Genomic DNA, 13,270 nt, shown 5'->3' with positions numbered 1-13,270 from the left:
CGTGACCTCGCGATACCGGTGCGACGCTCTAACCAACTGAGCTATGAAGCCCCTGACGTTAGGAGCTGGTCAGTTGTGGGTTCCAATGATCCCGTGATGAATGAATCAACGATGAAATGATATATATGAAGGAATCATGTATTGAACTTCGGATATTAAATCAAGTGAAGCTATGATCCTCCTAGTTATGACCGCAATTTTAGCAAGACATTATGGGATGCTCAGGGGGCAAATTAATATTTCTTTGCTCGCGCGGTCCGCAGTGTTGTAAGTCGAAGCAGTAAAACGGACTGCCACCGCGGTCAGCAGTCTCGTAGTGAACGAATATGAATGTTATAACTCCAAGGAGTAAAATGTACTGCCACCATGGTCCACATTGTGGATTAACGAAAGAGGTATATTATATGTGTAATGTTCTGGTTTCGATTCATTGCTTAAAGAACTAAGCGGTCGAATAACTAGACTGTGGGACTTTTGATGTTGAAGCTGGATGAAATATGTAAATTATAGACTGACTGTGGGACTGCGGTGGCAGCCTCTTGAGCTTAAATGTAACTGTAATGTAGCCCCTAAAGCTTGTGTACTCAACCCAACGAAAGCGCCGAGAAATCAAAAGACAAAGCAAACGAAGACACTTTTCCAGTACGTCTTGAAATATTTATCACGAGTTACGCTGACGACATAAATCGTGTTCCACATACTGCCAACCATTCAGTAAACCAGCCAGTCAGAAATCTTTCAGTAACACAGCGTTTATGTTGCTAAGCAAAATACACGCAAAAACTCTGATATGAAAAAGTGTACAACGCAGTCCCTCAGCATTTCATAAAATCAAGGTTCAATTATCTGGGTATGTCAAGCCCAACCAAAACGTTGGTTACCTGTGGCTCCAAGCCGAGATCTTTTAAATCAAACGTAAATATTTGATCAATTCTTTCAGAGTATAGATTTAAATTTTAGGTAATGAATTTTTATTTGTGTTCTTTATTTCTCCATAAATTAGGCCCAGGAAAGTGTTAAACTTAACAATGGAGAATTCATGCCCTTGATTGCATTGGGGTGAGTTGGTTGTTCGATTTACTACAGGGGTGTTCCCAGGGGAGGGTTCCAGGGGTTCCAGCGCTTTCGAAGTTTTGACTTTTTCAAATTCAAGCTGTTTTGAACATTCACCATAACCAGAATATTTACATTCATTTGATGCTTTAATTGAAATCTCTGCTAAAAAACACCATTGATATCTGTCATTTGCTCACTGACCTTCTGTTTATTGATTGAGAAATGAGAACAGAATCCTAGAGCAGAACAGAATGTACGAGTTGATACGTCAAGAAAATTTTGGTTTCTTCAAAATCAATATAACGTGACACGCACGGCACATGCTTTCTCAATGCCTAGAAAATCAGTGAACTCTCTTGAATTTTTCGATAAGTTGGAACCCCTCCTTGTAAGTAGGCTGGGTACACCCCCACACTGTATTAACAAGGAAATGCTCTTTTCTTTAGGCTAAGGGTAGAGAGTAGGACTTAATTAATGGCTAATTAATGTTGGGTAATGTAGGAAGATGCGGTTGAATTTAGCGTGTTCAAATATCACATTTCTCTTGACCACAAAATAATCTCAAACTTGTCGTTAACGATGTTGTACCGCTTTGCTTGTCCATTTGTAAGTCCGAATGACACTACAACGTCATCGGCTTCTTCACCAATTGAATAAATCAGAGTGTTTACCTTGGTTCTCGCCTTCTTTTTGGTCGAGTCTTGTTGTTTTTCGAAATCTCTCGAAACACCTAATCCATTGTGGCCAGTTCTCAGGTTTGAAACAAATTTTTTTCTGCCGTGAACCTTGATAGTTTGCTACAGATACCTGTTGAATCGCTAGTTGTTGTGCACTCAGCCCTTCTTGTAATTGAGCTGAATCAGCGGCTTCGTTTGGCGCTGGATCTGTCATCAGTCATTCTTCTTATTTTCTTCGTTTGAACGCTTCTGGATCCCATAACTTCTTTTTTTTTTTTTTAACTGAAAGGCTTTCGGATCCCACTAGCTGCCATTATTAGTGCACCATGTCGTGTTATTCGACTACGGAAAATTAATTACGTGTAGGCTAAACGAACGCCAAGTTTCAGTTATACTTCCTCGTGTCTCCTGCTTGATAACACGTTATGTACGATAACACAACATTAAGCAGCAAAGCGACGAGAGCCTAAAAAGGGGCTTGAAGTTTTGCCTTGTGGGGTCGTTTTGTCATTATGTGGTGAGGTTTTGTCATGATGTGACGAGGTTTGATGGTGACGTATTGTGTTTCCATCATGATGCATGTGTTGAGGTCTTCTTTTGACGCGCTGTGTGTACATTTTATGTGGTGAGGTTCTTTTATGACGTCGAGTTTCTCCCTTCATGTGATTATAAACACAGCACGTCAAAAGAAGACCTCAGTCCATCTTGATGGAAACATAACAAGTGACCATGAAACCTCGTGACGGTCATGTAACTACAAAACCTCACTACATAATAATGTTGCCACAGTACACTATGAGAAAACTCCAAAACATCAAGACAACATTTCAAGACTAAAAGAATAAAGATTACATAAGAACGTTATGGCTTTCCATACGAACCTCTGCATGTCCATGTGAATGTGCTTCACTACAGCGCAGTGCAATCGCAGGCTTTTTTCAGGCTTTCTAGGTAACTGCTTAGCTGGGATGATTTCCAATTCTCGTCTAATAATAATATTGTTGTATTGTTTGTTCTGCTTGAACTTGCAGAACATGGCAATCAAAAAAGGGAGAAGTTGGTAAAGCTGTGAGGATTGCTATAGAAAATGGATACAAACACATAGATGGTGCACATATTTACGGCAACGAGGAAGAAATTGGTGAAACACTGACTGAAGTCTTTAACGAGGGGAAAATAAAACGAGAAGATCTCTTCATAGTTTCTAAACTCTGGTAAATTAGATAATAAAAAGGCCTCTATGCATGTGGTTTGATGTCATTTTGTATTTTGTCTTTGTGGAGCAAAGAATGGACAACAACATTATTAGAGGTCATTGTACAGTTGTTTGCTCAGTGACCTAGCCTATAATGGCTGCAAGGTTGCCAGTCACTAAGTTGTATTGATACAGATCTCACTGCTTTTATCATGTAAATTGTAATTCTAATTAGTAAAGTAAAAGTAAAGTAAAGCGACCATATTTAATGTCGATGACTCATAACAGTAATTAAACTGACAAACCTAAGGTCGACGGTGGGCTCATTTTACTCCCCCCTCTCCATCAGTGTTCCGTTTTAAGGGTATTTAAAGCTACTTAAGCTAAACTGAAAGGAGAGAAGTCGAAACAAGGATGTGAGATCCAGGAATCGAACTCGGGACCTCTTGCACCAAGGGCTACATTCGTCTACAGTAACAATAGAAAAGCACAAAAGTTTGTATCAAACAAGGTCACCAACAGCCTCGCTTCCATTCTTAGGCCAGGTAACTAAGGCGTAGCTCAAAAGTCGAACTTTTCCTGTGCTGAATCTAATGCAAATGACAAAAATCTATTGTTTTTGCTCATTTGCATTAGTCTAGGCATATGAAAAGTTCGATGTTTGAACCGGGCCTTAGCTTCAACAATAAAACTGTCTATTGTCACTTGCAATGAACCCCTCACAGGCAAAAACGGAATACTTTCTTTTTTCCTGTCTTTTTCTGCTTGCACCTGTTATTGAAGATCAATAAGGCCATGATTATAGGTCCCAACAAGGTAAAAGACATTTTTCTCTCACCAACAGGTTGTTTCTGGATTAAAGATCTTCTGTCAAACCACATAAGCAAGTTTAATAACGTGTCTCATTCGATTCTAGCCGGCTACACTTAGCCTACTAATCTGGCAGGTATTTTTTGCAGGTTGCAGGTTGAAATTTCATTATAACTGAAAAACCGCTGGCACTAATAAGCGATAGACTTGCCGTGACTGTTACTTGAAAAGCTAACCTTAGGCCTGAAAACTTTTCTTTAGGCCTAAGATTAGCTTTTCATGTAACAGTCACGGCAAGTCTATCGCTTATTAGTGCCGGCGGTTTTTCAGTTATAATGAAATTTCAACCTGCAACCTGCAAAAAATACCTGCCGCTACTAATCGGGGGCACCTTAGAAGGGTGGTCCTGTTACAGCTCTCTTGAACGCTCTATTTTGAATTGATATTAAAGATTATGATCTGCTTTTGTGCGATTTGAACTGTCACTAATGTAGATTGTGATTTGGCTTTATGTTCCTAAAATATGGCATTCTAAGATAGGTCTAGCCACAATATATATAGTGTAGTTATTCCCATCAACTCAGCTGCACACAATGGACTTTAATGCTTAACTTTTATAATATTTCTGAAATTAGGTGTAACAGTCAGGCTCCAGAGGATGTATTACCAGCTTGTCAAACAACTCTTAAACATTTGCAGTTGAAGTACCTGGACCTATATCTTGTGAGTAGACTGTCGACATGAATATTACTTTGAATATTAATCATGCATTTCATGTAAAACTGGCCTATAATATGTCTTTGTACTGTTTTACTCATCAAGTTGTCAGTCAAAAGGTGGATAACGCTATCCACTGGATAGGGGCTGGACAATCTGCGAACCATGCGAGCCATTTGAATTTCGCATGTACGTCTAAGCACCCATTTCAAATAGCGCTGATAAATAGTTATTAAGTCTAAGCAGCCATTTTAAAACGGTTAGCTTTCAATAACTGTGACTCGCATGTTGACTCGTATGGCTTGCCATGTTGGCTCACATGACTCGCAGCCATGGCTCGGATGACTCGCATGGCTCGCTGGCTCGCACATTGTGCTAACCCCACTGGATAAATCACTAATAATCCATTCGATAAAACATTTGGTTTTGCTATGACTTATCTACTGGATAGTGATTATCCAGCTGATAGCCCTATCTTTAGTTTGAACTTAACTGGGGCCAGGTTTGAGAGGTTGAATTTTCTCCGAGTGCCCTAGTTCTCCTGTTTTCTGAAAACTTATTCTTTCTTTGATTCAATCAAGGATATTATTAAGGTGTTTTGAACATAGGAAAATAAAATAGTAACTTTTTAAATATTGTAAGCTATTTTGTTTTGAATAGATCCACTATCCAATTGCTTTCAAGAAAGAGTCACCATTTCCTAACTCCATAGCTGAAGGAACTCTCGGTTATTCAAAAGAAGAAATGGCAAAGACTTGGCAGGTGAATGTGGCAAAGACACGAAAGGTCTAGATCTATACTTTGATAAAACAGATACAGTTAAAGCTGCCCACCTTTCATAAGCAAGAAATCACTTTCTAATAATTGTCTGGTTGGCTAATTTTCGTAATGGTCATGAGAGAACAGAAACACAGCCACCAATGATCCATTGATGAATAAGGTCCAAAAAAGATGCAGAACTTGCAAATGTTGCAAGAAAAATGGAGGGCTGAAGAGGTGTTACTTTACCACATCTATTTGTTTAATTGACCGACGTTAACAATTTTCATTCATTACAATAGCCAGAATGCACCATTTCGACCACATCAGGCCTAACCGTATATAGGAAGACAATAATAATTGCCACCTGAGCATCTCTGATAGCTCAGTGACTAAGAATATCCCAACCAGAGCACTCGTATTTGTTTCAAAAATCTCCGAGTCACTATCGAAATGAGTGTACCAGTCATTTGGAAACCCTCTGACTCCCACCTGACCTCCGTTCAGGGCAGGTACAAACACAGGTCATAGGTCATTGTTTTACTAATACAGAAATAAGCCTATGTAGCTAACCGTTTACCAATGCTACGATTAGGCCTAAGGTTAGATTTAATGAATGTTTAGGATACTATCGATTATTGGTAAAACAATGACCTGTGACTTGTGACCTGTGGGTGACCTCTGCTTTGTACCTGCCGCCTCGGGCATGAACGGGGCTTCACTTTTTATATGAAAGTGAAAGCAAGAGCAATCCTCGTTCCCTGGAGGTAAAAGTGAAGTACTAATGTTCCACACGAACATCTCTGAGCGTACTATCCTATATTGTTGGCAGACATTAAGCCATTTAATTAACACCTTGATTTTATTAAAGTTTCAATATCAAATCAGAAAATGTGCTTAACTATAGTTTCAATACCAAGCCCTTTAGATTGTCAGCTACAACAGCCTTTCTTGGTCCGTGACTTCGCAAAGCATCCCATTGTTCCGAAACGAAGCAAAGCGACGATACTCTAATTTACCATGTGGCGCGAACATGAAAACCGCCGACCATGGAGTGACTGTTCCCTCAGGTATGCGGGGACCCGTTTGCTGGGGGACCAAGAAGGGAATGACCCCGCATTCCCCCGCTCATGCCCGAGGGGATCCGGCGGTATTGTTGGCCCGAGAGGGAAAAGCCGCGTGGAGAATGAGGAGGGCGCTCCTCCCCATTCTCCGCGCGGCTCCGCCGCTCGTTAAGTTGCCTGCATAACATCTACGTACACATACTTAGTCCCCAGCATGCTTACGTCTAAAACTTCACCTTAACAGGCCATGGAGCAACTTGTGGAACGAGGTCTTTGCAAAGCAATTGGAATCTCAAACTTTACCATCAAGCAGACGACAAATCTCTTAAAAACTGCGAATATACCACCTGCATGTAACCAAGGTATAAACAAATGATAGATATCCGAAATATTATTGCCATTTACTATTACTCACTGAACAATCGGTTTATTGTACCTCTTGCAGTTAAAACTAATGTTTAGGCTGCCTCAAGGCAAACCAAATACGACTACTTGAAGCGGTTCATTCCTGATAACGTTCTTGTTCAAACAATGGCTAAGCTCCATCTCCATAAGATACCGTCCAAAAAATAAAATCAAATTATTTTTAAAAAACCCTCTAGGTATACCCATGTTGTTCTTAGAGCATCAAAAAAACGTGAGGCATACGATAGCGATGATCGTCACTATGATAAAAGTACAATGGAAACTTACGTACTCACAGTTCACCCGTTTGCTCGCTCAGTCACTCGCTCACAGTGTACTCGCTCAGTCACTTTCTCATTTTACTTAGCTCATGACTTAGTAGCCACGTAGCCGCGTAAGCATGGATCGAGGACGCGTTGCTTCGAATTCGAATGGCCGGGTACTCCTGATTACTTACCTACTTACTTACTTACTTACTTACCTACTTACTTACTTACTTACTTAAATAAATAAATAAATAAATAATTAATTAATTAATTAAATCACCAATATTGTGTTGTGAACATTTACTTCTCCTTTTAGCGGAAGGGATGGATCAAATTAAGATTTCCCTTCATCATCTCACAACTGTCTCAAGAGATCTTTATGTGGCCCGGTAGCGATCCTTAGATGTGTTACAACCGTTTCACTATACACAGGTTGTTGATTAAAAGAAATAACAAATTGCTCATTCAATTCCAGAAATTTAAATTTGATTATTACAAAATCTTCCACGCCTTTTGTGTGACAGAGTGAAGGATGTATCGTTTCTCTGTATAACCTCTCAGATCATAGCAGAGTCTGCGACCGTCCGACGGTAATAATTAATTCAATAACTTCGTGTTTCGTGGTAATATCTCGCGCGTACAGTTCCCTGCTGTTAGCCAAAGATCAGGGCTTGGTGACCCTTTGTGGTCATGTCTTACCATACTTGATAAACAGTTTTTCCTTGCTGTTTTCAGTTACGCCACTGGATTTTTGTTTTGTCTTCTCGTACTTTTGTTTTTGATAGTGGAACTTCACCCGTATTTACCTCAGCCAGAGCTGCTACAGTTTAGTGTCAGCAAAGGTGAGTCATGCTTGTCTCAAGGTTTTCGCGGAGTGTTCCACTAGCTCGTAAAACTACAACTCTATTCATATAAAGTGGAATCTAATTAGAGTGCATCAAATCAATTCACGACTTTTGTGAGTCGGTAAAAATGGAGTATCCGCAGAAAAACCTTTAAAGTAGAGTAAAGATCAAACAGACACAACAGTAGTGATAAACATATTGAACTTGTGAGTCATTTTGATTATGACTTGGCCCAATGTAGCACCAATGTGGCCTGCGATCGATTTCCAGACTTGGCGTCACACGTGGCTTGAGTTTGTTGGTTCTCTACTCTGCTCCGAAAGGCTTTTCTCCGCCGGGTACTCCGGTTTTCCATTCTCCTCAAAAACCAACCTACGATTTGATATGCTTTAATTTTATTGGATTACTGCCTTAGCACAAAATGCAGTTGACACTGAAAGAAAGTTCCGTAGAAAATGAATTGAGGGTTCCGCGACAGGTGGACCTGGGTCTGAGCTTTATTATTTTAGTTCTGTCTGCTCTACTTCGCACGTACTCGCATTTGTTCCAAGGCCAAATGCAACATTTTTTAGCACTCTGGCGACGAAAGATATGAAATAATTGAAGGAATTAAAAATAAAAACAATGAGAAAGAAAGAGCTAAGAAAACTCATTTGTTTCACTACAGGCATTGTACTTACAGCGTATTCTCCTCTGGGATCACCTGATCGACCATGGGACAAATCTAAAGAACCAGTTCTGTTGGAAAATGCTGTACTGCAAAAAATTGCTGATAAGCACAACGCGACAATCGCTTTGGTGAGTTGACAATCGTCATTTCCTTGTTCAGTAATCTTAACCTGAGTGCTTTTTATATATCCTCAATTTTGCAACAGAAAAGGCCGCTGATGATTTCTGCTCTGCCTCCGTCAACCGATTGAGGTCTTTTTCTCCGTTCATCTACCGAAACCCTTAGGTTTCCTTTTGGGGTAAAAATACGTGAAGCATATTTAGTTTTTACATGAGAACGTGATGATAGACGAAAACAAACAAAATCGGTGTTGGACGTAAAATCGAGGTTTTATATTGAATAACAAAAGAAAATGTGTGGATTATTTAATCAAGTTAAAAATTCCGTAGTTTGTCCCGCTGTTTTCTGAGAAAGTATGATAATTTCTGGGCTAGAATGTAACCCCAATAAGGGTCGGGAATTATATAATCATGCGGTAATGGGCAGTTTTGGTATACGGGATCTAATGTGAAGAAATGCACTGAATTATTGCATCAAAATGGATTTTAATATTTGGATCATCTTGATCTGATTGTTCTGTTTCAACCTGTTAATGGTATTTTTCCACAGGTTGCATTAGCCTGGGGAATTAAACGAAAAACTCCAGTGCTTCCCAAGTCCGCCTCCGAGAAGCACATCAAGGAAAATATAAAAGCCTTGGATTTGAAACTGGACGAAGATGACATGAAAGCGATTGAAAACATTGGAGTACATCTGAGATACTTTAAGCCGACGTGGATGTACAAAGCGGAGGAAGTTCCTGAAGATCTATGGGAGGATTAGGACTGATGTCCAGAAAGTGGTTGTAAAAAAAACCTGATAAAAACCTGATGTTGTCTCTGACTTTCGGTTAGAATACTGCAACCTTCATCAGAATTGATGGTTTGCATCTGACGTCACGGCAGCCACATTGGTTTACAGAACAATGCATTAAATGTCTTTTTTAGGGATTTGTACGGTGCCCTGTAAGGGACATCAAATCCAAAAACTCTTCTTATCTATCACTGTCACTTATTTATCTGGCAGTGTCACTTATTATCTAGCACTGTCACTTATTATCTGACACTGTCACTTATTTATCTAGCACTGCTACTTATTATCTAGCACTGTCACTTAATTATCTAGCACTGCTACTTATTATCTGGCACTGTCACTTATTTATCTAGCACTGCTACTTATTATCTAGGCCTAATTAGGCCCAAGGTTAGCTTTTATGTGCTAGAGATGTAAGTAGCAGTGCTAGATAGTAAGTGGCAGTGGTAGATAGTAAGTGGCAGTGCTAGATAGTAAGTAGCAGTGCTAGATAATTAAGTGACAGTGCTAGTTACAAAATATATTTTGCATCTCATGTCCCTTACTGGGCACCGTAGATTTGACACTATATTTATGCAAAACTTGTGGAGCCATTTTCTATCTTTTTGTTCACAAACATGGCCGTCTCATCACGTGGATGCAAACCAAGAATAATTGGTGTGCAGGTGTAGATGAAATGGTTTTTAAATGACGTGAGAACGTCACTTGGGATTAGCCTGTAACTTGAAGATGTCCGGAATGTGAAAGTGACCGTTAATGGTATTGGGTTCGTTAATGGCATTGGGTTCAACGGGGTTTGAACCCGTGACTTCGCGATGCCGGTGCGACGCTCTAACCAACTGAGCTATGAAGCCACTGATTTTGAGAGCTGGTCATTTGAGATGTCGTTCTTGTTTTAACATCCCCCCCTTTCATTTACTTCATCTCCGTGTTTCATACTCTTGACGTTTGTCCGAAACGTACACTTTCAAAGTTTTTTAGTCAGTGACAACATTTAGGTTTTAATCACGTTTTATCATGCCTGATTACAATTACGGTTGTATTTTTAAAAGAAGCTATTTCCCTTGCCAAATCAACAAGACATGTCTAGTCATGATCAAATAATGCAATCGCTGTAAAAAAATAAATAAAGAAAACTTGTGATAGTACCTTCATCAGATTGCAGCTTTTAAGACTGGTGTTAAGAAATAGATGGATGGACTGTATGTGGGTACTGCTTGGTTTGAGTAAAACTCAAGAGGAAATGCCTCGTTTTTTTGCGTTCGACATTAAGAGAACGCAATTTTTAATGTTGGATATCTTGTGCATGGGGTGAGCTTTAGCAAGTAAGTTCGTCTACTTTTTCAGCGCCATCTTGAATTACGTCATACCTGCACGCGGATCTCGGTTTTGATACGTGTCAGCCTCGATGCCAATGTTACTCGACTCCCTTTTATTTTCTTCAATCTTTCTGGCCTTGGTATTTTACTAGTAACTACATGTCCTCTCTCTTATTTTGACCACGTGCGCAACATATTTCCTTAAACCGAACAGATCGCAATTACTTGCGATTCCGAGTCCAGCCAAGAGTAAAGTATTTCAATATCCTGTCACGTGAGTCATAATACTTGGTGCTTATTGAAACCTCTCAAGAAGTACAAGCTCGTATCGTCAATTTTCGCCGGGTCCTGTACGATTACTTCCTCCCCTACCCAGTCTCCTTTGCTTCCAAATCCAAAGCGACTGTCGAACGCACTTCAATAATCCGAGATTACTACTAGTCTTTAGGAATTACAAAGATTTTTGCGTTCGACGTATCCTTATGCTGGGTATTCTGTGGTATCTGGGATCCTGTGCACAGGGTGTTCCTCTGCTTTTTCATCGCCATCTTGAATTGCGTCATACGTGCACACACATCTCAGTCGGTTTTAAATATGTCATATCCGCAAACGACGATCGCGCACCTTGTGATTGTTTGTATGGAGTCAAATTGAACCAACACGCTAATTTTTGGCAAGGGCCTTTTTAAGTAATAATCTCTCAGACAATTTTAACAAATTTTAGATGTTCACAAATTTAGGTTTTGTGACGACATTATCTCCTTACTGCAAATTTTCCATTTTTATCCACATTCCACAATCCTAACAACCGTTCGATACACCTTCTTTACATAAATGCATCGTCTTCATGGCATCTCGGCTCGTCTAATGATTCCAACGTCCAAAGTTCTCCAAACGAACGCCGAACGCACTACATAATCAATTATTACTCCTAGCTGGATAATATTAAATGTTTCGAACCTTCACTAGCTATCAGCATTGCCTTTTGCAACAGTTGTCCTTGTCAATAAAGCCCCAGTAACACGGACAACGTTTTTTGTGCAACTTGTCGCGCAAAAATGTTGCCTTGCAAGTTCAGAAGGTTTGTTTCGCGTATTACCACCCTCTTGCGCAACAAATTTTCATGTTGCAAAAAGGAAAAGCGACGTCTACTTTTTGCAACATAAAAGTTTGTTGCGTAAGAAGGTGGTAATACACACAACAAACGATCTCAACTTGCAACGCGACATTGTTGTCCCACTAGTTGCATGCACGGAAAATGTTAACGTTGCCCGTATTACTGGGCCTTAAAGTAACTAGAAAGATTTAGAAAACGGTAAAGGGCTGGCTAGTGGTAGTCATAAGACCTTGAAAATTGTAGAGAACTATTGTATTGTAGAGCCGTGATTGAAGAGGTTTGTTATTGAAATATGGCTAACAAGTCTGAGTGTCCTTCAGGAGTAAATTTTTACTTGCAACTTGAAAGCAATTTTTGTTGTATAAAGGTCTATAAACCCACGAATAAGGCTTAAAATTGAAATTATACAAGGACGGGTTTTTACCGTGCTTTGTGCAAAATAAATCTTGATACAACTTAAACTTTTAACTTTATTTACTACTCAAATAAGAAAAAAATACAAATGGTCGCTTCATTGGCTAGTCAAGGCGGGAACCCCTAAAAGAGACCATATTAAAACTCGGATATATAGAAAATACAGTGCCTTTTAATGAATACTTTCACTTTCGTGAAGAAATATAAAAGTGTAAAGATAGACTTTTATATTTCTTCGCGCGCAACCCTAAAGAGACTCAAATATATGATTGCGTTTTGCCAAGAACACCCTAAGTGAGACCAAAATCCGAAATTTATACCCCTAAACGAGACGACGAACATCCCTCCCCTTTTTATATGGAAGTTCCCCCCCCCCGGCCCACAAAATTCCGTTGTTCTTATTCCATTATTCCTCTGCACCCCCCGCGCATTAAGTTAGTTCTAGATGGTTTATCAAAGTAATTACCGGCAGAAGAGAACCTAGTATTATACGAATGACCTTGATTCGAAAAGCGGAAAAGATTTTTGAGGTTTGACGTTGCAGAGTCAAAGGAAAGGTCATGTGATTTTCTTGTGTAAACGTTCATGTGTAGAAAGATTTGAGGGGTCTGTCAGAATTGTTTTTACACTAATCCACGAAATCGGTGCACTAGTTTCTCAGTTTTGACAAAGAGGAAGCTTTTGCGCTGGGTTCAAAGTATCTCGTAAATAGTTTATACCCCTCTCATAGGGGTTTGAAGCAGATTTTCTTTCTCGCATATGAAAACAAATCAGCATCAACAAAATTTTGAGAGACCGCAACCTCCACTGCAATCATTTTCAAATAATTTTTTCATAAATTTTTTTAATATGTATTTCATCTTCGGAATAGACATGATCATCCCTATCATGACCTATCATGAGCATAAATTATTCTTTATTTTTTTACTAACACAATCTCGCAAAACAACTCTTTTACTTTTTACTAATCGATTTCGGTTGCTTCTACGATCAAGTGCATTTGACATGTCCACTGGGAAAAATTTCGCTTTTGGTATGTGTCAA

The 13,270-nt window shown here is 39.5% G+C and overlaps 1 protein-coding gene and 1 non-coding gene across 2 annotated transcripts; one reads left to right on the top strand and one right to left on the bottom strand.

The window, feature by feature from the left end:
• The first annotated feature begins 266 nt into the window (after window positions 1-266).
• Window positions 267-10,512, top strand: LOC137994469 (aldo-keto reductase family 1 member A1-like). The gene is made up of 9 exons (XM_068840047.1): window positions 267-395; window positions 1,004-1,059; window positions 2,765-2,947; window positions 4,374-4,461; window positions 5,116-5,217; window positions 6,523-6,640; window positions 7,735-7,791; window positions 8,462-8,592; window positions 9,134-10,512. The coding sequence occupies exons 1-9, from the start codon at window positions 327-329 to the stop codon at window positions 9,344-9,346; spliced, it is 1,017 nt and encodes a 338-aa protein (XP_068696148.1). The 5' UTR covers window positions 267-326; the 3' UTR covers window positions 9,347-10,512.
• Trnaa-ggc (transfer RNA alanine (anticodon GGC)) lies at window positions 10,158-10,230 on the bottom strand. Its single transcript has one exon. It is a non-coding gene; the product is annotated as a tRNA-Ala (tRNA).
• Window positions 10,513-13,270: the final 2,758 nt, after the last annotated feature.

Source organism: Montipora foliosa, chromosome 3 (assembly GCF_036669935.1).
Source record: "Montipora foliosa isolate CH-2021 chromosome 3, ASM3666993v2, whole genome shotgun sequence".
Taxonomy (NCBI): domain Eukaryota; kingdom Metazoa; phylum Cnidaria; class Anthozoa; order Scleractinia; family Acroporidae; genus Montipora; species Montipora foliosa.
This window is presented reverse-complemented; position numbering and strand designations above follow the sequence as displayed.